This window comes from Sturnus vulgaris, chromosome 2 (genome assembly GCF_052056855.1).
Source record: "Sturnus vulgaris isolate bStuVul1 chromosome 2, bStuVul1.hap1, whole genome shotgun sequence".
Taxonomy (NCBI): domain Eukaryota; kingdom Metazoa; phylum Chordata; class Aves; order Passeriformes; family Sturnidae; genus Sturnus; species Sturnus vulgaris.
In genome coordinates this window covers 41,963,616-41,987,446 of record NC_142244.1, presented here as the reverse complement: position 1 = coordinate 41,987,446, position 23,831 = coordinate 41,963,616, and the positions used below count along the sequence as shown (strand labels likewise).

The window sequence follows — 23,831 nt, the reverse complement described above, 5'->3', positions numbered from 1 at the left end:
CATGCACATCTTTTGATCCCAGATGGGCCTGTTCAATAAAATGCTTTTTATTGATGACAAAATATTTGGTTTAAGCGTATTTTCCATTTGAGAATACAAAATACAATTGACACTCACCTGTTCATTGTATTGTAATTAAGGTTACACTGGTGTTTAAAAGCCTCACAGGAATTTGCAGTCTTGCTCTAGCTGCTGTACAGAAGGTGTTGCTTTCTGTCTTGAAGAAGTGGGGACCAGCTATTTAACTGTGCCTAAGCCAGGACTACTCTATTTTTAATAATGCCTGGTGGGTAATTTTACTAAGCTCTTGGAAGTGCAGTTGAGTACTGAGTACTCCTTGCTGAGAGATTGGGCACAGAGTGAGAAAGTCTGAGATGAGAAACTGGAGTGGAGACAGGAGGCAAGATCTGAGAACTGGCGAGGAGTGAAGCGAGGCTCAGAACACGACTCTCTTGGGTCCCATCAAGCACTGCCTTCTCTGAAGAGACACGGTAATGCTGTGTTGACTAGCAGTCTGTTTGCTAGACAGCGCTGAGTTGTACACGTAGTTCCTTAACTACAGGCTATCTGCAGCATGGGTGCAATCACAGAACCTGAGTTTTAAGATTGTGGATGACCTGACAGTGTGAAATTGCACAATTCCTATCTGTTGCATGATTGTACGCCTGATAGGTTTGCACCTGTCTCGAACATAGTTATATATTTCTGATGTTTTATCATCTCCCTTCCTTTTCTAGTTCTTTTACACCTTGTGTACAGTCAAGAACTGCATTTGGAAAGGTCATAATGCCTCTTTAATGGCTCAACAGATCCATTGTCAACATCTTTCTCGTTAATATTTTCTTGATGACCTGCTTTACTGTTAGTGGTTTTTCAGTGCTGAGGGTATCAGCAGTGTAAAAAGAGACCTGATCCATACACCAATGGGCTTTTGTTGACTCAGAAGCTGGACTCAGTGATCCTTGTGGGTCCCTTCCAGTTCAGGATATTCTGTGTTACCAGAAAGCTTAGTCAAAGAAAACAGACAACAGGCCTACATTAGAAATGAAGGAAACAGTCCAGAGGTCACCTTGATATATGGGTGTTATGTGCAAGTGTAGTTGTAATACAGCATATGAAAATGGTTTTTTATTTTTCCATGGGAAGCCCATTCCACCATTAGGAAAGAGTGTGACAGGAAGGGAATGGAGTGCTTGGTTTGTAGAGATGTCTAGGATAACGCAGGGAAGTGACAATACAGGAGAGACACTGTCAGCATAATTACCCCATCTTCCTTTTTAACTGAAATAACATCTGGCTTTTTTATTGCCGCAGCAACTGGGAGCTAATTGAAAAAGAAAATCAGTGAAAGACAACAACAAAAAAAAACAGTGGAACTTTTCAAGCATTTGCTTTTCCCTTTCCTACCATCTGTAGTTACTTTTGCCAGAGAATGTTCTCACTCAGTAATTTTCCAGCGATTTCAAGGTAGCTCTTTTTTTTGTTTCTCTCTTGCTTCTCTGCTACCTGAATTCTTTGCTATTGCTTTCTAAACCCTGATATACTTGATGAAGAGAAAGTTTTTTTAGCAGTTTTTGAGCCCTTCAAGGTGAATTTCTAGTAATTTTGTAAGCTCCTTACAAATGCTCCCACTTTACAGATCTGGCTTCTGTAGTCTTCTGGCTATGGCTCCACAATCAGTGCTGTGTCACCCAATGATTCAGATTTGATCTGGGTCAGGTGTGGGTGTGTGATCATATTTCTGCTGAACTCTTTGGAAAAACGAGAGTTTATGGTTTTTTTTTTTTCTTTGTTCTGGGAAGACTGGCGACACCTGTTTAGAATAAAACAACATTTTTATCTGGATTTATTTACTGTGATGTGGAGACTGCCTGTCCAAACAAAGTGTTACACTCAAAACCTTGTTCACGGCCCAAAAGGCAGCATGTTTTTATATAGCTAACAATTTATTCTTAACGTAACTGAATTTTTGGAAGTCTAATCGTGATTAGTTCAGATTAAAATATTACAGAAAAGTAAAGAATAATAATGCAGTTTAAACTGTCGTACCTTTAGTTCTTGGTTTCTATACCTCTTCCTGGTGTTATGTTCACCTATTTTCTGCTCCTATGGGTTCCAAGGTTGCTGATTTTATTCTGGTAGTAGTAGGTGTTAGAGCAAATTGTCAGCATCTGGAGTCCTTTCCTGGGACTTTCCTTTCATCATGTTGATTTATTTCTTTCTTTCTTTACTGTAGGATCCACTGGGGGTCATTTCAGTGTGTTTGGTAAAACAACTTTACACCTATCTCTTTTCTTCACTGGTCTGCCATTCCACATTGCATCTGGGTTTTTGCTATGTATAGTTGTTTTATGGGTATTAGATACTATTTCTTTGTTCTCTCTGAAGCCAGTTTTGTCCAGCTCCAGGTCTGCATTTCTTTGGTTGACCATTGGTGGTTTTTTTATGGCCATGGTCTCAGGTGCCAAGCCTGTGCCCTGTTTCTCATCCTGTGCGTCTACCCTTCCATGCCACAATCTGTCTCCACTTCTCCAGTCCTCTGCTGTGGTACCAGGCTGTTGTATGTATTTCTCTCTGCAGAGTTACTATGTTAGTGGTGAATATTCTGTATAGAATACCTGCTTTTTACTGCTGTCTGTGCAAAACTATGGTTGTACCGCACACAAACAAAAATAAAACAGAGAGGATATACGTACCTGACCAGTTGCAGAAATTGTAGTCACACCTAAACCAGTTAAACCAAACCTACAAGCAGGCCAAGAAAAGTTAAGGCAAAACAAAAGTGACGCATCCGGAGGCCTTGAAAATTCATTACAAAGCTTATGGTTTATGAAGAACAATGGCAGTACTAAAGGTTAACCTAACTATTTTTTCTGTACAAAATACAACTGCTGGAGTGAATATACCCCTGACCATTGCTGGGTGTTTTGTGATCAAGTGTTTTTACTCCACTACCAAATGAACTGATTTATGAATTAATGAGCTGAACCACAGCCTCAGTTGTACCTTCTGCCTTTAGTGAAAATAAATAATTTGTGTTGTTTTTAATGCTGTTTTAATAAATCCTGTTGATGACTTCAGTTGATATCACTGCTCAGTGGTCTTCTTGAAGAGAAAGATTGCACACATTGGTAGTAGGATTGCCTTCATGAACAGATTCAGCTAAATCTGCCCAGGAAAGGGCTGGAGGCTGGGAATGAGTTTGGTGCAGTTGTGAGATTGAAGGGCCTGTCTGCCTGCTGTGGAGGGCAGATACTGAAGGTAAGGGCAGGTCTTCGGGACCTGTAGTACCAGAGATGAACTGCTGAAGGATGACTGTCAAAATCAGTTGATTTAACCAGCAGATTATACCTTTAACAAATCAAAATTGATCAGCATCTCACTTGTAAGTAGAATCTCTCTGAAAAGAAATGAAAAATGTAGGATCTGCTCATATTTTACCCAAGTTGACTTTTGGAGTAGACTGTTCTTGAAAATTCAGGCTGTGTCTTCCAGTCTTAGAATTGATATCTCACTCCCACACTGAAAATGAACCCCCACACTTTATGAGGGAGCACTTCCCAAGTCTTTTTCTTCAAAGGTGAAGCAACATGCTAACAGAGCAGTCATTAAACACTGGGGTGTGAGAAGGAGGATATGGGAGAACTACTGGTCGATGTGTTCAGGATTTGTGTGCCAGCAGAGCAGTTCTTGGGCCTTCAGTATCCCCACCTGTTTGGGTACAGCTTCTGCTGATCGCTGCTGTCTCCAGACCAGAGAAAGACAGACAGTGTTCACCGTTTTTTGTAAAAACATACTCTGACTCTAGAGTCTACATTCTGATTCCGGTTTCTGCTTCCACCTTTCATACAGAAAAAATACAGACATCCTGCATGAGATTTTTCTCATCTGATTGGATTGATAGAGTTCTGGTAGTCTCTGGGTTGGTGGGTTTTCTTTCTTTTTTTTTTTTTTTTTATTTTTGTAGACAATGAGGAAGAATGAGTCATCTCAGTTTCTCCACAGTGACTCTAAGTAGAGCCTACAGTGAGTAATTCAGATGTGACCACCTACACAGAACTCACTCCCCATCATTGGGTAAGGGCAAAGAGAGCATTGAATTTGGGTTGTTCTCAACTCCAAAAAAGGAAGGAGCTATTTCTTAACCCACAGCATTCCTCTTTTTTACATGTTAACTAAATATATTCATAACTGAGAAGAGAGCAGAGATTTGTAGTCTGGTTTCCTAAGCCCCACTTCTCCATGTATGTGCATATATCTGTCTAGTTTGTCCATTAAAAATTTTTCTGTCATTTGGACAGTTTTAGCCATGTTTGACAGAGGAGTGAAAATAGTAACTTGTGACAAGTTTTACATGTAAGCAAAAATGGAGATAGGAAGGGCGGGCACAGCAGTTCTTCATTTATAGAAAAAGTTTGTTTGATTTTCAACAGAAGGGAATACCTAGATGAGAAGGATGTCATGGATATATGCAGATTGTTTTGGACAAGGCTTCTCTCAAGTTGAAGAAATACATTATATTCTCTCATTTATCCATTCCGTTATTTCCCTTTGCTTTCTCTGGTGTCTGCAAAAGGCTGTGTTCGGTTAAACACACAGCAAATACAAGCTTCTGTCCCACAGAAATGCTGATCTTCAGGAGACCAGGGTAGGATCTGGTTCAGATTGCTGTATCTCCATGGGAAGCAGGTATCTAAAACCTCCCTACCCTCAACAGAATCAATACACGCCACAAGTAATTCAGTATTGCAGAGATAATGGTCCACTCCGAGAAGGCTGAATAGTTGTCTAAACTCCACTGCCTGGGTTTCCCTTGTCTAAGTAGAAGCAAAAACATCCATGTTATCCACCATGGATAAACCATTCTGACCTCATTGATCCTACTCCTTTTTGAGTTACTTGGATTTTCACATACACTGATTTCTGCTTGAGGAAGCAGAAGTGACATGAGGAAGCAGCTGTGGGTGATCTTAGATTAGCCCTCATTTCAGATGAGTGAGAATTTATGAACAGAAAATCCTCAGATGAGCTTGCATAGTTTGTATTCCTCATTTCACTGCAAGGCAGAAGATCTTTGTTTTCAACATGTACCCTAGAAGTTCTTCCTCACATTGAGATGGAACTTCTTGTATTTTAGTTTACGGGCACTGCTTCTCATCCTGTTGCTCGGCAGTACCAAGATGAGTCTGGCGCCATCCTCTTGGCACCCACCTTGGAGATGCTGATGAGATCCCTTCTCGGTCTTCACTTCTCACACGAGTGCTCTGTGTTTCTGGAAACGTCTTGTGTTGTCTTAGGTGGCATTTCTGGAAATAAGGCCCCTAAATTATTGAATACTTGTCTGACTTGAGCCTGGAGATTTTGCTATGGACCAATTTCATGCAGGGGCTGCACTGTCAACAGAATGAAGGTGTTTCCAGTCTTTTTTTCTGAGCTGAATGTGGCAGAGCACATGGCTGCGTAGTGTCTGTGAAAGTTTAGCAAGGTGTTACAGTTTTGCTAGGTGATACAAGACTCTCTACACTGGCTATATTTATACATCCTTTCCTCCTCCTTTTGATTTTTCCCATGATGGAACAAGAAATGTCATTGATTAGTAAATGGCTGGTACCTTTAATTCCTGTGGGTGTTAGGTTTATTGGGGTGAGGGGGTTCTGTGGTATGCGTTTTCAAGAAAATCAGAAAGTTTAACAATATGTGTTACCTTCTAACTGAGGTGTTTCTTAAATAGGGGCATAGGAAGGAAGCTGAAGAAAAACTGAGACAGCACATGAACTGTGAGAAGTACAAGTATATTTGGTTAATCTAAACACAACTGGTTCTTAGTGCATAACTAGAAATTAAGACACTGCGAGAATACATATTGTAAAAGAGAAGTTATATCTGTCTTTTTATTCAGTTCTTATTTCTGTCCTAAGATAAGTACTTACTAATATAATTCTTGTTTCTCTTTCTTTCCTTGATTAATAGATTTTTTCCTAAAAATATAATTTAAAATTAAAAGGCAAATGAAAGACTTGATGTTCTGTGTTTCCATTTTTTTTTTTTTTTAATTACTCCTTGCTCTCCAGTTCAGGACTTTTGCAGCTTGGCATGGGAATGTCTGAATTTGCATCAAAATCCTGATAGTTTTTACTTGTATGTCTTTCTCTGGCTTGATAAGTTTTTAAAGGAAGAGTGTCAGTGTTTGTGAGGTAGATGTAAATATTGATTAAGTGCAAGGGTGATTTTGAATTGTATGCAGGATTTTCATCATGGCTTTTGTCTTTATTCGAAATATTCGGGGAGACAGTTATGTGTTGCCAGCTCTCTTTCTCCTGTGGGATGTAGTGGGAAATCCAAGTTTCCTCTGATGCAGGAGATAGCAGCACCACCCAGGTGTCTTAGTTCTCTGCCGCAGGACATCCTAAGTCCTGGAATCAGCATTTTCCACAGGCAGGGCTTGGACACAATGGATGTTCTTGTAGCACCAGGAGACACTTGAAGTTGAATTCGTGAGTTCCCGTTTTGCCAGAGCAGTCATGCAGCACGGAGATTCCCTTGGCTGAGGCGGCTGCCTGGGCTGTCTGGGGAGAAGGATGCAGGTCAGGACACATTTTGATTCGTCACAGCCCAGGAGATCTCTTGCCAGACATCTTGTCAATCAGCAGTCTCCCTGATGGCGTTCTTTCTGTCCTTGTGCAGCACTGCTTCAGCCATCTGAAGCCTGAGGTGCTGGAATGTCTCCACCTCAGCCATATTTTTTTTGACCTAGAAGTAGTTTTCTCAGGGCAGGCAAGATCTTCTTCACTTGTAGTTTAGTCCTGCCCTCTGTAGCAGGAATTTGAAACTTATTTGTATCTGATATTGAAAACGAAGTTTCTGGCTTCTTCTGAGCAATACCAGAGATGCCAAAAAGCATAGCAATAACCCAGTGTGTAGGAAGGCACAGACAAGAGCAGGTGGGAGCACTGTTGTAGCAGACAACCTTGTTTATGTTGGCAGTAAACAGGGTTGTATTTTGAACTTCTCTTCATTTTACAGTCTTGATTTCTCTTGAATGTTAAGGGCCTGTGCTGGTGATTGGAAGCCCCTAAACTGTGGAGCACAGACCCAGATGTGTGTGCACCATCTCCAGGAGGTGTGTCAAACCTTCCTCCCAAGGCCTAGGGCAGAGCCAGATGGACAGGGCTGTCTTTCCATCGTGTGTCACCTGGGGAAGGCAGGATGCCTGCCTTGCCTGCCACTCCCTGCCCAAACTCCTAATGCTGCAAGCAAAAGTGCTCGTGCTGCGGTGGATTTTGCAATCCAAACGTTTCCATTAGAAAAACTGGAATCAGACCAAAATGCTGGATTATCGGCCTGTTTTCAGAAGGTAGGAACTAACTTTGCATTCTCTGGATATGGGCCGAAATTAAATTGGTGGAGCAGAGTCAAAATGTCAGCTCCCTGCGGAAGTCTAACAACCTTGAATTTTTTTTTCTTCTTTTCTCTTGTAGCTGACCATCATCCCATACCAGCTGGGAGCTTGTTAGAAACTGAACTTCCCTTTTGTTCCTCTCATGAATACAGATGATTTTGTAGTAATCTTTCTTGTGCTCATCAGAGAATATTGGTTCAGGGGTCTTATAGCTTCTGTCCTTCCTGGTTTTTACCTTCTGGATCACTGACTCACAAGAGCATGATACTGTGGGCTCCTTGCTGTTATTAATTACATGATGGATATTGGTTTGTCTTTGGGCGTTGGCCTTTATCCTTGGAATCTTGCAAATATTTTAAACAATCAGCCTATTGTTTAGCAAGTGCTCTACGCATACTGTAGGCCTTTTGTGAATTTCAGTTTAAAAAAATAATAAAAGAATGACTAATGGAGCACGAACAGTGCTTGTGACACTGTAGTCCATTGTGTAACTATTGAGAGCAAAATTTGCATTCCTAGAAAAGCTTGTTCACAGTCAAAATATAGGACATTCTCTTTATGGCTCATGGGAAAAGATGTACTGTATATTCAGCTCAGGAAGGATCAACTTTTAAAAAATGTCATTTTCCTCCCTTGGAACATTGAAGTTAGACTGACACCCGGCTTTGCTTGGCAACAGAAGTGACTTTTTTCATTCAGGCAAGTGGCATGGTGGGGGCTATTTTAGTTCTGTCACATATATGCACCATGATTTGTTTGCTAAAATGGCTTCTCTTTTAGATGATGGTAAACTTTGACATTGATGGCCCTTTTGAATAGCGAGAGTACATTATTATATAATATAAATGTCTGCCTTCTCTGAATGCTGAAGGCAGCCTGGCAGTCTGTGCTTTTCTTTCCTTCAAAAGCATATTTGTTTATGGCTTTTAGTTCTTCCCCTCTGAGGTTGTCACAGGTCAAGCAGAGGTTAAACTGGGATCTTTAAATGTTTGTAAAAATTGTGAGTTCCAGTCAAGTCATCTGAAACTAATAGCTGTCTGTCCTGCATGTGCCTAAAAAGATGGTACTGGGTGCTCAGAGGGATAAGGCTGCATCTTATATATGCTATAGGTAGTTTCCTGTGACATTTGTTGTCTAGATAGAATTAATCTGTTTTGACTTTTAATTTTGCTGTGAAGAATTAAAATCCAGTCACTGCTCACTGGAGATACCACTTGTTTGTCTGTCAGTGAAATCTCTTTGGGAAAGGCATTGCCTGTTATAATGGGCACATGTGGTGCCAGTCACTGTGGGATTCCTGTCCTGGGAGGGATGGTGTTAAAATGCTAAAACTTTATTTACAGCAGCAGAGCCTGTTCTGGCCCCGTGGCAGAGTGGAAGCCAGCACAGAGTGCCCAGCTCCTGCTGCAAGGCCCTGGTTCCAGCAAGATGCCAACTGAGCTTTCAAATGCTTGCCTAGAGAGGGATGTATGAGAGACTTCTGAGGACCCTTAGGAGTATGTGTGTATACACAGATAAGGACTGTGGGGACCACTTAGCCTTAGCACAGATCCACAGAGTCTGATGTGGGCAACAGCTGGGTGTCCCAGGCCAGTTCAGCCAGTACTGGCTAGGACAGAGTCATATTCATGGGAACAAGCACCCGTTTGTCTCCCTCTGCTCTGATGTGAAAAACCAGGAGATTTTTCAATATTACCTTTTTCTTCTCTTGAAGAAACAGGAGTGTTGGAAATACTGAGGAGGGAGTGTTGTCAGTCTGAGTTTGGGAAGCGAGCAGGGAGCGCTCAATATCTCTGCAGCATTATACTTGTAAGAGAACTGCCCAAGTACTACAAGTTGCTCTATTCATGGCCCTGCTGTAAATTCAAATCAATTGGACCCAGCTCTCTTGGCATCTGAAGCTTCCAAATTAGATTGTATTTGCTACTTGTCATCATTAATTTGCAGTTTTCACCTTGATTAATTTTTAGGAATGTGCATAATGAGACACTTTTAAAAAAACAGGAAGAGAGGAAATGGAAATTTGGCCTCTACAGTGTTTTTCTCATTTATGACCTCTGTGTCTGAAACTGTATTGCTCAGTGGTGCGTTTTGTCACCTGTTTTCTGTGTCAGTTCAGTGACTATTGAAACAAAATATTCTGTTTGATACAGAAGAAATGGTGTGAGCAGCTCATGCCAATTAGTGTGTGAGTAATTGGCACATCTTTGTGAGCAATGAAGCAGTTGCTTGTTGTACTGACAGGGAAAGAATATTCATAAAGAAGGTGCTGGAAAGGTGGCTTTATCATCACTGACTACTGATTTTGGTTGTGTTACTTATAAGAGTGAGCTAGGTTAGTATTTTAAGACTTTGGTACAAAGGAATAGGTATCCTCAAGCCCTATGGCACGTACTGCAACTCAAAGTAGGCCTATTTTCCAGAGGTGTGTTCCCCTTCTGTTCCATGAATTTTTTTGTAGAGTTCTGGGTGTTAAATTCATATGCATATTCCTGCTCCTGGATTTAGGAGGTGAACTTCAGGGATGTTATAAATGAGAGACAAAAGTCTCGATATTCAGCAAAATTTTAGATTGCTTTGTTTTTGCAAGCTGGGAGCAGATACAACTTATTTGAAAAACATAATATAACATAATGTAATGTAACATAATACAACATAATATAACATAACAAGGTGATTTTAAACAGAATTATTTAATCATATAATTTCCTTTATCTAGTGTCCATGCTTCACTTCAGAGCTTAGTATTCTGGTTTATACAAACCCCAATGCTTTTGTGATTAATACGAATCTTTTATCAATTGTCACAAGGGATCAGAACTTAATCTTTTCTTCTACCTTTTTGTGGTCTCCGTCTCGTTTTTTTTTGTTTGGTTGGTTTGGTTTTTCTTGTTTGTTTTGTTTTGTTTTTTTGTTTGCTTGTTTTTTAGACAGTATCTTATTTTGAAATATCTTTTTAACTTTTCATTCTGCACAAGTGTCACAGAACCACAGAATGGTTTGGGTTGAAAGGGGCCTTAAAGATCCTCTCGTTAGAACACCTCTGCCATGGGCAGAGACATCTTCCACTTGACCAGGTTGCTCAAAGCCCCATCTAACCTGGCCTTGCACACATCCAGGAATGAGACATCTACAACTTCTCTGGGCAACCTGTGCCAGTGTCTCACCACCCTCATTGTATCCAGCCCCTTTCTGCATAGGACTTACTTGTCTTTGGGAAGGTGTTTATAATTTATGTTCTTGCTGATCAGAAGTATAGTAGAATGACTATATGTATACTTTATGCTTTTGCTGAACAGAATGAGACATACTTCTAAGAGCTTGCTCAGAAATGACCATTCTCAGTAATTACTGAGATGGTTTATCTAGATCACCCCTCATATTCACTTTTCGACTTCTGTCTAAGATTTTGCCAGAAGTTGTTGTTTGGTTTTAAGTGATACATGAAATTGGTTGTTGTGACTTTTTTCTTGAGTCACACCACCTAAGACAAGAGGTTGTATGAAGTGGTTATCCTTAGGCCTGATGTTCACAGAAAGCTTTTCATAGAGATCTAGTGGGAGTTTTTCTTTCGTTTAGAGTGTAGAGACAGCAAAGTAAAATGTCTTGGGTTTGGAGTATGAAGAATGTTGTATTAAGATCCTAACAACAGGGGTAAGAATACAGGTAGAAGAGCTCAGTCCTGCAGAAGTGGTGCATTTGTCTGCATCAGGTTAAAGCTTCTGGGCCTCATGGTTTGATTCTGGCAGTTTTTGTGCATCTTTGTGCATATCTTCTACCTGATTTGGGTTCACTGTCGTGCTCATATCCTCACAAGGTCAAATCACCCTCTTCAGAAGGTTGTACTTGGGCTTTTTACTTCCAGGGAAAGCTATTGCTTCTCTATGCTAGGAAAGAAAGAACTTCATAGTCAAACTCTTAGTGTAACAGTTGCCAAAAGAAATGGCAACTACTAGTTTTGTTTCTCTTCCTGGGCTTTCTTATACATCACATTTTTTACATTGCAGGGTGATTGCCTTGTATCATTAATAGAAAATGCCATTTAATTATACTTTTTGAAGTGGCCTAAGACTTCATCACCAGTTTCACCCAAAAATATGTCCCCTGCATGTTCATAGTTTAACAGGTCAAGTTTGTGCATCACAGGCACTTCTGTTTGCAGCTTCTTTCCATCTTTGTTGACAGTTTAAGCTCAGTATGCTGGCATCCCTTCAATTCTGCTACGGGTGCAGTAATACCTTTCAATTGCCTGAACAGGAACCACCGGAGGGCATCTGTCTGAGTCTGAATTATGTTTGAAAACCATCTGGCATATTGTGGGATAGTCCTAATAATAACAATGAACACTTTATCAGGAGTTGAGTCACTGTGCTCAGTTTCCAGTGTAATGCTCTTATTAGTTGCATGTATGTATTCCATATAGCCAAAGGGTTGCTACTGCGTGCAGATATTGTATAAAACCATTGTGCCGACAGCTCACGTTTGGACTCATTCAAAATCTGGCTATAAAGAAAAACATTTAAAGAATAAAAATAATTACCAAGATGAAAGACACAGATCAGTGTTAGTTGTATCTTAGACCTGTTTCCTGCTTCTGCATTGGGGAGGAATGACGAGAGGTATAAATAGGGATGGCAGTCACAGGAGTAAGATGCTTTCCATGAAGGTGCTTTTGACCTGTTGAAGGGGTCTCTTTTTGTACTTAACACAGATATCCATCAACAAGGACAATGAAGAGCTGCCTGGGCCTGAAGCATGGGGAAGAGAAAAGCTCCAGGAGGTCCTTGGTCTTCCCTGGTTCCTCACAGGAGCTCACTTATTTTCCTGTAGGCAGAGTTCAAAGTATTTTGTGAATCTGAGTATATGTTGTGTTGCAGAACCTTCATGAGGTTCAGAGACAATATCGTAATTTTGCATGTTTAAGTAGTATTGCAGCTAGCAGTGACTGGCACAGCTCTAGTGATTTTTATCCCTGGCTGAGATCTGTCCAAACCTACCTGTGTTCTCAGATGTTTGTCAGGTGCCCCCCAACCCAGCATTTAGATGTGCCCATCATGCCCTGGCCATCCCTCAGGTCTGCTCTGTGTTGTCTTAATGGTGAAATGCAGCTGTTGGGGGTTTGTCTCTGTGAGAACAGAATGTCCTGATTGGGGTCCTCAGCACATTAAACTGATGCCAGACATACCTGTCAGGCTGCCAAAAGTGCTGCACGAGACAGCTTTAACTTTACATTGGCAAAAGCTGGGATAACGTGCAGAAGCCGTGACAGAAGCACAAGTAAATGATTTGCCTGAGATGATGCAGAAGGGCTGGTGGCAAAGCATGGAGGGAGCTCTGGTGTCCTCACTCTGAGTTTGTGTGCCAGGATGCTCTCCTGCTCTCCCCCACCCAAAGCCATATGAAACTGTGTGGTTTGAGGATCTTTGCTCTTGTATTGGCAGCAAAGAGGAGCTAAGATTGACTAAACCACTGAAACTAATAAACTTCTTATGTGCATGCAGGGATATCAGATTAATTAGTTTGCTAAGCAGTGGAGCTGGAGCTGTGCAGCTGCCTGACGATGAGGAGGGAGCAGCAAACCAGCGGCCTTTCTGCTGTCTGCTCCTTCCTTCCATCTCAGCTCCCTGGAAATGGCAGATGAGGAGAGCAGAGGTAGTGAGCCAAATATGCAATCTATGCATACTGTGCTGAGCTGCATAATCCAGGGGTATTGTTCAATGTGTCTGCAGGCGTGGCTTCCCAAAAGCTCCCACTGCTGTCACTGGAGGGAGGCTTCACTGGTGGTTTCTGCAGGAGCTCAGGGACATTGGTGCAGGAGATTTTGAAAATCCACTTCTAAAATGCAAATGCTTTCCTTCTTGAACAGCCACTTGAAGCCAAGTGTGATCAACATACACAAAACACTTTCACAGCTCAGACATGCTGTGGATTATGGTTCTCCCCCCTTTTCCCTTTTCTTTTTCCCCTACATAATGCTGTTTGCCCCTTAGTTTGGCAAAGTGAAATTAATTAACAATTTCATAAAAATCTTTGGTCTACAATCATTAGATAATTGCTGCTTGTGTATTAAGCAGTCACTGGCAATGTACACGGGCAGACAAGTTGTGTCAGCAGAAAACCTGGTGAAATTTTGATCCTTTTGTTAGCACTCTCCCTCCATGGGAGCTGTTCAGAGCAGGTTAGACAGACAGCTCTTGGGAGTTGTTTGGGTCTATCTTGTCCTCCTAGCTTTGGGACAGAGAGACTAGCATGTTCTGCTAAACCTGTCCAGTCTTTCCAGCTCCCTTTTTTGTCTCTAAAGGATGTTAAATTTTTGATGCAAATGCTTCTACCAGTAGGTTATTGTGATTTTGCAGTTTTTGCTCGGTTGAGTAAGCTGTCCTGTATGTGCTACAGGGTCAGGTCAGCTGCTGGTGTGCCCTGGCTTAGGTAGTTACACCTATGCTAAAGGATTTGTAAACTCAGCAGAGCTGCTGACCTTTAAAATGCATTTAAATACACAAAAGTGTGGGCCTTGAAATGGGAGGGAGCTAGAAGGCATGGCTTATGGAGGCTTACCCTGAGCCTCTGGCTCCCCCGGCTGGAGCCGTTGTGGGAGAAGGCACAGTGGGGTCCCAAGGGACAGGAGTCAGGCTTGTCACCCAATGATAAAGGCATCTACAGTATCTGCTTGCTCGTCATTGAAAACTTTAAGTACCTTTCAATACCTTAAAATACACTCTAAGTACTATCTCCTTATAGGTTGCTGTACAGTAAATGGGTACAGTTCTGTGGAATGATTAAATTAAGTGGTTTGGGATCTTTTTTAACATGCTTTTAAAAATCAAGTTAATTAAGCGGGTGTAAACACGAGGGTGAACACTTGGAAAATGAAGACTGACCGTGCAGAAACCAGGCTGAAAGAAGTTTCAAGGGAACACATAAAGGGTTTGAGCTCATTTAAGTAAAGTAATGTAAAAATGTGGTTTAGTGCTAAGCCTAATTTAGCATGCCTGCAGGCTGCTGTGCGCAAAGTGTTCTCAGCCTTCCTCATCATCTCCAGATACAGAATCCTTCCCTCTCTGTGTGCTGCATCTGATGATTTATATAGCCATGTAATGAATCCAATCAGCCTTGTTACCCAACAGAAGACTCTCTTCATGTTTATTAATAGTTTACTGCCCTGTCAGATCTGAAGATTGGACTGTGCATCCCATGATGCCCATCCAGCACAAGGAGATGGCAGCAGTGTGCAGTCTGGGTTGAGAGGAGAGGGGAATGTGAGCAGCCCATCAGTAGCAGCAGCAACAACTTTATATCAATTTTGTTGTAATGTGAAACTGTACACAAATACAGTGCTTATATGAGGCCTTTTAATCCACAAGAATGGGAGGTTTTGCAGATTCAGTTCTTGCTGGTTTAGTGTAAGGTAATTTTCTGCCTCAACAGAGACTGTAGGGTGGCTGTGGCATGAGTTGTATGCACAAGTGCCACTGCCCACCCAGAGTTATATGAGTTTACCTGGCAACACCACAGGAGTTGAGCACGCTGGAAAGCTGAAAGTTCGGCTGTTGAACCTTGTACAGCAAGTGCATTCAGTGGAATTTTGCTAATCGATTGGCACACCAGTGTCATTTATTTTAAATAACTTTTTACTGTTCCTAAAGGTTCCATTTTGAAGTTTCTACTTCACAGGATGAAAGTGGTGCCAGTGCTCCTTAAATCTTGAACAGACAGGACTAACTCCCAGCAAGAGCCTACTTTTCCTGTAGTCGTTTTTGTTTTTAACGCTCCCTGTGCAATACTTTGCCAAGCTCCAAAGAATAGAAATAAAAATGGAACATTTTGGCCTTTTGGTGGCTGTTTATCAGCAGCAAAACAATTTTCAGACAATTACCAAATCTTCAGGCCCTTTGGAAGCTCAGATGCAGCTATTTCTGGGTTGTCACATGTCTAATTAATATAAGTGGTAACAGTAATACTCCTGCTGGTATTCTGCTTTGGCCAAGGCTAGGCTTCCAAGTCTGATAGCTGATCTTTAGGAGTGTCTTTATATCCAGCTAAAACCTTTCTGGGGTCGGTAAGAGTGTGGGAATTAATTGGCACAGGTAGCATTTATCTCCTTACAGTGACTTCAGGCAATAGCATTGTACCGCATAGGAGCTTTCTTTACAGTCATCTGGGGTTTTAGAAGCCTTAGTTTTGAATGCTAATTTTAAGCAATTAGGGTTGTAGGAGAGGTTGCAGAATAAAATGCTGTAAAATATAAGCTTAATTTTAATTGTTTACAGCTGTATTAGAAAAACTTAGAAAAGGAACATTTTTGTTTTGCTTTGTTATTTAGCGAATTGCACTTTATATCACCAGAGACATATGCTGGGAGAGTCTTTTTAATTCTCCTCAGCTTTGTACGTTTCCTTGAAGAAGAAAAGTTGTGTGCGATGCAAAGCGTTTTAATTCTGAATTTCTTCCACCGCTGTACAGCTGCGGTTGGAGCTGTGCTGGCGTGCATTCAGGAGTCTGTCTGTTTTCATCCCTTTGCAGCACACTAATATCTCCCATCTGAAGGGCTGAAATGGAGGCCCTTCATTTCTGTAATTTAGGACTTGATCCAGTGCTAAGGAAACTTCTCCATCCAACCATCCAGGAGCCAGTCTGACAGTCACTCTCTCACCACCTGAGCTGGGACCAAAGCCCTTTTGTAGTTACATGCCCCACACTCGCAGACAGACCAAGTTTCTGTGCTGTCTCAACCCCAGGTTTCCCACAGCAGAGCCTTAGACATCCCAGTCCTTCAAATAATTTAATTATGGTACAATAACTAATTAGCAAAATATCAGCTTGAGCTGGTGTCTTCAAGGAGGGACCCCAGACAAAGGAATCCCTGAGGGTCTAAATGCAGGAAGGTCTGGGGGTCATTGGCTCCTGCCATGTCTCTGAGTGTCCGGTCACCTGGCGGGGCCACAGGTACCCAGGCCCTCTGCTGTGCAAAGGGTTGGCAGTTCTGGCCTCTTGGCTCAGGCTCTCCCCACACACAGCTCATCCTCAGCTCCACTGCAGCTGCTCCACCAGCTCTGGGCACTGAGCGTGTTCCTCAGCACAAGCTGATGGTTGTGTTAGTGTTGGCTCAGTCTGAGCTGAACTATTTAATAATGAGTTGTGTACGCTTTGGTAATCCCTGGTAATGGCAGGGAGAACAGGTTCTCTTAAAGCATTGCTGAGGGCTGAATAGCTGAAAGTGGAAAGGGTAGGAATAGTGAAAAATGCCTGATACGACTGTGAGCGAGTGGTTGGACCTGTCAGCTTTTGAACTTTCTTGGGCACAGTTTTGATACACTCTGGTGTTTCTCTTTACAGCGCTTCCACGTCGCAGTCGGACCATTCCACTCACACCAAATCTGCTTCTGCTTTGTCATCGGACTCCATCTCCACCTCAGCAGACAACTTCTCTCCGGATTTAAGGGTATGTTTTGTCTTGAAAAAAATACAAAAATGTGACCCCCTTCAGAGAACATCTTGCTTCTGTGAGTTGGCTATGGTAAAATAATGTCAGCTTTCAATAATGCCAAAATATATTTAGCCAAATTACTGAAAGGACCTGAAGTCAAACAGGTGAAATGTAAGTTTAATCTCTACCATATGATGTCTTTCTTTATAAAGTTGTTTAATCTTGAAGAAGCTGACTCTGCAATCCTCACTTGGAGATGAATTTTCAAAGCTGCTCCATTTTCTTTTAGGTGCTTTAAGTAAGTGAAATCCTCAATCTGTCAGTTGTATATACTTTTTCTTCCTCTTATGTGTATGTGTGTGTATACACACACACACACACACACACACGAGGTGTTCTGTCTTGAGGGCTTCTGCTTGCTTGTAAACCCTGAGTCCTTGGAAGTATCTTCTTTCAGAGAAAGATTGCAATCTCCAAGCTGATAAAAATAATCTTTTGTCACAATTAATGCTCTGACATAAAAAGGTCCAAACAGGGCTCTTTTAAGTCTGCTATTAGATTAGTTATAATTATAAATTCAGAGTTCTAGTTCGGTGTCACAGGAGTTTTGAAAGCTATCTGTATGTTCCTCTTATGAAGCCAAGGGGTTTGCTGAAAAAAAAATGCCTGAGTATAAAACTGTTGGTACTGGTACGTTCTGGTAACAACTTCAGCATTTCTCAGCTGTGGTTAAGAATCTTTGTAAAGTGTAAACACAGTAAAATTGCATAAAAATCTCAGAGTACAAAGCTAATTCCTTTGACAACCGTGATGATTTTTCATCCCATGAGTGTTGTCTCAGTCATCCATAATTAATAACAGGGAGTCCACCTGTTCGTAAGTGACAAAAATATGAATGTTTCTTTCTAAAGGCAGCTTATTAGCCAATTTTAAGCTAAGATTTGGAAATTAAGCAGTAGTTTATGTGCATTCTATGATATTTTGCACCTTTTGCCTGTGGATAGAAAAAGTTACCTTTTGAACACCCCTGGGTACGGAAATTTGTAATATGTCTGAAGTTTTTCCCTGTGAAGTCAGGGTGTTCAGTCACTCTGACGTTCAGAAAATATAATTTTTAGGCTAAGGCTAAGTTGCTTATTGATATGAATAAGATTGCAAATTCTCCCACAGCTCTAACTGAATAATATTATATTATATATATAATATTATAAAAATTAAGCTTTTTTCTTATTTAATCTTTTACTGAAGTTTGCATATATGGAATTCCTTTTTAAGTTTTGATGCACAACTCACAGTTCTTGTGACACTTGAGGACTACTTTTAGAAGGTAGAGGACAAGCCAGTATTTCCTTTTTAGAATAGAAGTTGCCTTTCCCTTCCAGTGGTTAAGATGGCTCAACATGTTTTCTTTGCAATCCTTTGTGTTTTGTGACTCTTTTCCGCCCTTTTGTCACCTTGTCTGTGTGAACTGTAAACTGTCTGGGCAGGGATTCCAGTTCTCCTCAGCTTGTCTGGTTTCCTATTCAACAGGGCCTCTGTACTCACTAGCAATCAAAAACAGTGTCCACAGAGCAATGTTCACTTAGCTGCATGAGAGATTTTGTTCAAGCAGAAGATGCCTATGTGTTCATGGAGGCCATTAGGAGCCCATAATTTCATGCTGTGCCACAGTTCCTGTAATATGCAGGAGTGATTTCTTCACAGCCTGCCCGCTTTTATTATTTCTAAGCAATCTAAAGTTCTGCCTTGGTTGGAAAAAATGCTGCTCCTCTTTCATTTTAGAATAGTGTTTCAGGAGAGCTGGTAAAGCAGGGGATTACTTATTTACAATAAAGTCACTGCAGGCTAAGTGTGAGCACCTGGTCCTGCTGGCACAAGGCTTCTTGCTCTTCACCTGCATCAACTCTATGCGAACACAATTTGGCACATGCCTTCTGTGCTTCACCTAAAGCTTACTCTTGCAGAGGTGGTGTCCGTGGCTGCAGTGCAGCTGTGTGTAGGTGTAAAGCTGGGCCATTCCTTTACACTTGAGTAGCTGCTTGTCAATGGTAGGCAGACCTGGAGAAAATGCATTCCCATGCTCCTACTTTTATTAGAGTATAGGGAGAAAGGGACAGTTTCCATTGCTGCAGTTGACTTAATTCTCCTAGAGGAACTCATGCATTCATCATTTCACTCATCATTCCTGAGAGTGTCCTATGCTTGGGAGCAGTTCTTGGGGGTCAGATGCTCTGTTCTGTACCTGTGTACAGCCTCTCATCTTGGTACTGCCAGTGCAATTGCAGACCTGCCATCTGTCCTCAAATCATCACTGTCGGTGCTGGTGTGTTACTGTTTGCTCCCTGGGCTTCCTCTTGCAGCCTGGTGCCAGCTCCCAAAGGGAACTTTTATGAGTGATGGTCAGCTAATGCTGATTTCTTTCAGGTCTTAAGTCAAAGACAATGTATGTCCTTTCCCAGGGCTTGTGATTCTTTTTCTGTTTTTCTTCAAGTTGATATCTCTGTCATGTGACAGTTCCACAAGTTTTGAAAGTCAGTTCTATGAGAGACTTTTGTAAGGTCCTGATTGTTTTTACTATTTTCTTTGAACTTTCTGAGATGTGGCCTTGCCTTGGATATTGCAGATACCATTGTGGTACCATTAACTGATACAGTGGCACGAGCATGTTCTCTGCTCTAGCTCTTTCCTTACATGCCTGAGCATCTTGTGCAGCTTTCATTGGCACAAGACAGCAGGAACCTCCCAGTTGTTACCAGGTACTGAGATTTGAGCTAAGCATCTCACTTCTGTGGGACAAAAAGAGGTCCCACATTGTTCATGAAAGAAGGTAAGAGAACAAGTCCTGAAGAGGGAACTGATGCATTTTGTGGTAACTCTGTGGTATGGGTGGCAAATGCCTGGGCTATGCAGTGTTCTCAGGAAGGTGTTGCATCAGTTAGCTTTAAGAGGCTGAAAATAAGCTTTTCAAGATTTTCATGTGGATATGCCAGTTATGGGATTATGATCTTGCTGTGTGTTTAAATTTTTCCTGCTAGAGTGAATTGCTACATGGATTCATCATCACTCCTACCTCTATTTGGTCTCTGCCTCTGCGTGTGCATTGGCTCAAATTTAGGAATTAAACTTCTGTGACGATGGAAAAACACTTTGTGATAGCTACAATTAGCAGTCTCTTTTTCTGTGGGGAATTTTTAGAAGAATAGTAGGCGTCCATTGGGAGGAGGGAACCAGGGGAAGGACCCACCTAATTTCTTGCAGTCTGTGCCTGCAGTTTTCTTTTGGAGTGCAATTAACGCTCTGTGTGTGTGCGCGCATGTGTGTAATGAGGTAAATGAGACAACCACTGGGGATTCCTACTGAATGCATGTGCAGTATTTTTCCTAAATCTTTCTCCAAAGTATTTAATAATAACCTTTATGAAGGTATGGTTTTGGGGTTTTTTTCATGTATATTGAGCATGTCAGTATCTGGAACTGAGATTAAATTGCCTTTCGAGTAGAAAGTTTACAGACTTTTCACTTCATAAACTAACTCTAAATAACTTTTGGCTTCTTCAGTTAGTTTCACTGAGGAAAAAAAGAAAAAAACCCAACAAACCAAAACATCAACAGAAAAACAACAAAGCACTCTTAGGTTCTCCTTCCACCCCCTTCCTGATCTCAAATCCGAAGCTGTTTAGAATTGATTTAGGGTATAAATCTTGGAGGGATTTTTTAGCAAATACACTGCCATATGTTTTAACATAAGTTATAGGTCAGGCAAGAACAGAATTGAAGTAGTTGGAAGTGAAAATGGAGTTCGAAATCCATATATACTTTGTAATTTGAGTTGAGATGTTAAAAACACCTTAAAGCCAACTTTGCCAAAGGGATTGGAGTGTATAAATAGCTGTTACAGATCTGGGAAGTTGGTGGTTAATAAAATACAGTGAGTTTCTTGCTCCTAAGTCCTGTAGGCAGTATTTTCTCCTGCGCATATGAGGAGATGTGTCTGTGCGTTTTATGGTACTTAAGTCTTCTTGCTGATGTTCTAACTTTTATCAGTAGGGATTTTCAATTTTAGGTAGCTGTTGCTTTATAGAAAAATGCCTGAAGTTTACTATGTTCAAAGCTTTGGCATAGCCCTTATAAAAGGGTTGAATCCTGTTTATTTGCAGTTGAGAAGCAGTGGGTATGGCCAGCAGAGCCTGCTGCCACTTCCCTTAAGAACAGTACCTTTGCCTGATAATTTGTTAAGGCCTATTGTGTTTGCCTTTGGATTGTATGCAGCAAAAGCTTAAACCAAAGGATGGAAACTCGTATGTTGTTTTCTTTATATTGCTTCTTGCACTTAGAAGGAAGGAAACTAACTAGAGCAGATCCATATGTCACCTGCTTAGTTGTGAAGCATTCAGAAAAACTGGTTCAAATCTTTGTTGTTAGTATTGCTGTTGTGACCACTAAACCATTCTCCACTTTGAGGGCAACAGTAAGATCCACAATTCCTATTACTCCTCTGAAGTCCAGACAAAATATTGTACAAGCATATGACTCATCCTCCATGACTGTTTGTTCCCTGCATAGTGATTTTCTTCTTTAAAATATGAGGAATTGGTGAATTTACAGTAGGTTTATGCATGAGATGCAAGAATATTATTGTAGCATTCCCAGGACTTGAAGGTTAGAAATGGGAAGAAACAGAGTGGCTTGAGTTACCTTAATTTGTTATCTATTATGTGTATGGTCAGAGACTGTAGACAAGCCCATGTGGTTTATTTTGTAAGATACATAACTGGTGCATGACAAAAGGTATATGAAAATCTATTTCCTTCCAAGACAGTAAATGGATACTGTTGCTGTCTCCTTAGGTTTCCTGGATTATATCTGTTTGGGCAGACCTGCATTCAAGCTAGCCAACCACAATTCCTTTGTGCTCACTGGAAGGACATAGAGCATTTATGATCTGATCTATCTAAGCTTTAAAGATGTGCCCATGTTAGGTGAGAATGTCGTGGAGCTGAGCTAGAGAAGTCCTTGGTGCAGATGTTGGGAACATACTTTGAGGGGCAGCAAGTGATTCCTGTGGATCCTGGCTTTAACTGATCTTGAGTAAAGGTGCAGTTTTATCTGTTTTTAGAACTTAATGTGTTTCTCTTGGAGAGAGTGCAGAGTAATATCTCCAGATACAGACTTCTAACATTGAGGTAAATCCTGTCCCTCAGGTGATATTGGGCAGGATTAATTGAAACGCCAGTCACTGACTTTGCCACCTTTGTCTTGCTTTATTCTAGCTTTAGTGCAAAGTAGCTTAGACTAGTTTTATGTAGAACACATATATTGTTAGTAGAAAAACATATTGAAGAAAGATGTGATTCGCCCCCCTCCATCCTTTGCTGTAAATCACTAAAACTAGCCTCAGTGAGCTTTTCCATTACTATCTCCCTGCCAATGCAGGAAGTGTGTCAGGCTTTGGTTATGTGTAACACATGTTCAACAAGAGCTGGGTTTAGAGAGTGACATAACGTTTTAAACTCTAAGCGCTCATTTAAGCAATGTTTTTCAGTTTTGATTTTAAGGGACTTTTCAGTCAGTGAGTGATGCTAGCTTGGAAGCACTAAATCATGACAATACCTCTGCCTAAGCTCCTCCATGAAGTTGAAGACTTTCTGCCCTGCCAGTCGGCTCCGTGATAATATATGGAGATAAATATTCCTGTTTCAGACTAGCCCTTGACTCTTTGCATGGGACTGCCTGTAAGCAGCCTAGTTCATAGCAAATGCAAAGATGTCTTCCGTGTTGGGAGCTTTCCTTCCCAGTGCACTGGACTATGACTGCTATTAAGGTATAGATTGTATTGCACAAGCCACCAGATGGTGAAGATAATTGACCTGTGGTCACAAACCACTTGGCTAGATGTGAGCTGGTGATGCAGCAGTGAAATTGAATAAACTGTTCATCTTCTTACAATCACTGTGTGAAGACTTGACCTTGTATTTCTCTGCATCATTACATGGTTCCATTCTCACATGGAGGTGCACTTCACATTTTTGTGTGTCTGTACAGGAGTAGAAGCTATGCAGGCAGAAGTGGCCTTTACCTGACCTGCAGGTATTTCCATAGGTCCCTTTGTACACAGGGATGAAGTCCAAGGGCCAAATCCAAGAACAGGCAGTGCTTTATGTTACCAAAGTTGTCAAACAGAGGGACTTAAAGAGCAGCAGAAGTAAGGAAGTCTTACAGGGAAACATATTTTAACTATCTTGAAATTCTGATTTTGACCATACAAATTGCGTGTGTGTTTCTGGGGGAAATAGGCTTCCTTTCTTTGGAGCATTAAGCTGTTGATGAACAAAGGCACAAAGGACTGGCTCTGGAGAATGAATGATGCTCTTGTCCATAGCCATGGTCATACCAGGACAGCCCTATCAATGACTGGAATTTAGCCCCTGCCATTGCCGCATTTTTCAGAGACTCTAGTTTATAGTAAATGCTGCATATTTTGTAAGAATTATAGTAATTTTCATTTAAAAATATCCCAAGAGATGGAAAATCTTGGTTCCTTCCTTGCACCTCTCCCCAGTAAGTCCTTTTCTGCACCTCCCCCTTACAAGGAAATAAACCCACAGAGTAGCCAACCTCGGGGTTAAAAAATATTGATTTCATGCAAATTAGATAGGTGAAAAAGCCAGATGCAGTCAGTTTTCTGTCTCCTTTACATGGAAATAATACTCCCTAAGTGCTCATCTAGTTAGAAAAGAGCAAAGACAGCAAACATTGCTAATTTTTCTTCTATAGAGGTAACTAAATGCTTGAATATGGAGTAACACACAGTGAAAGAAATCTCTGGAAGCATTTATGATTGCCATCTATTAGGAATGGAAAGCTAAGGAGAACGAGCAAATGGCCTTCATATGTTCTCAGAAATATTTTCATCTCTTCCTAATGGACTGCCGTATTTCTCCTAGCTACAAAGTGTAGGAATTTTCTTTTTGTTGAGTTAAAACCAGGTAAGAGGTGGCTTCCCCCC

The 23,831-nt window shown here is 41.2% G+C and overlaps 1 protein-coding gene across 2 annotated transcripts in view; it reads left to right on the top strand.

Annotated features, from left to right (window-relative positions):
* MTMR2 (myotubularin related protein 2) overlaps positions 1-23,831 on the top strand; it is a 62,759-nt gene that overhangs the window by 5,284 nt on the left and 33,644 nt on the right. Inside the window, exons 1-2 of one of the 2 annotated variants that reach the window (XM_088159398.1) lie at positions 7,940-8,098; positions 16,736-16,841. Coding sequence is in view for 1 of the 2 variants with exons in the window: in XM_014877553.2 (XP_014733039.2) it covers positions 16,736-16,841 (106 nt within the window). In the remaining variant the exon portion in view is untranslated. Of the gene's footprint in view, positions 1-7,939; positions 8,099-16,735; positions 16,842-23,831 lie in introns of those variants that run through there. The other variant, XM_014877553.2, reaches the window with a different exon arrangement.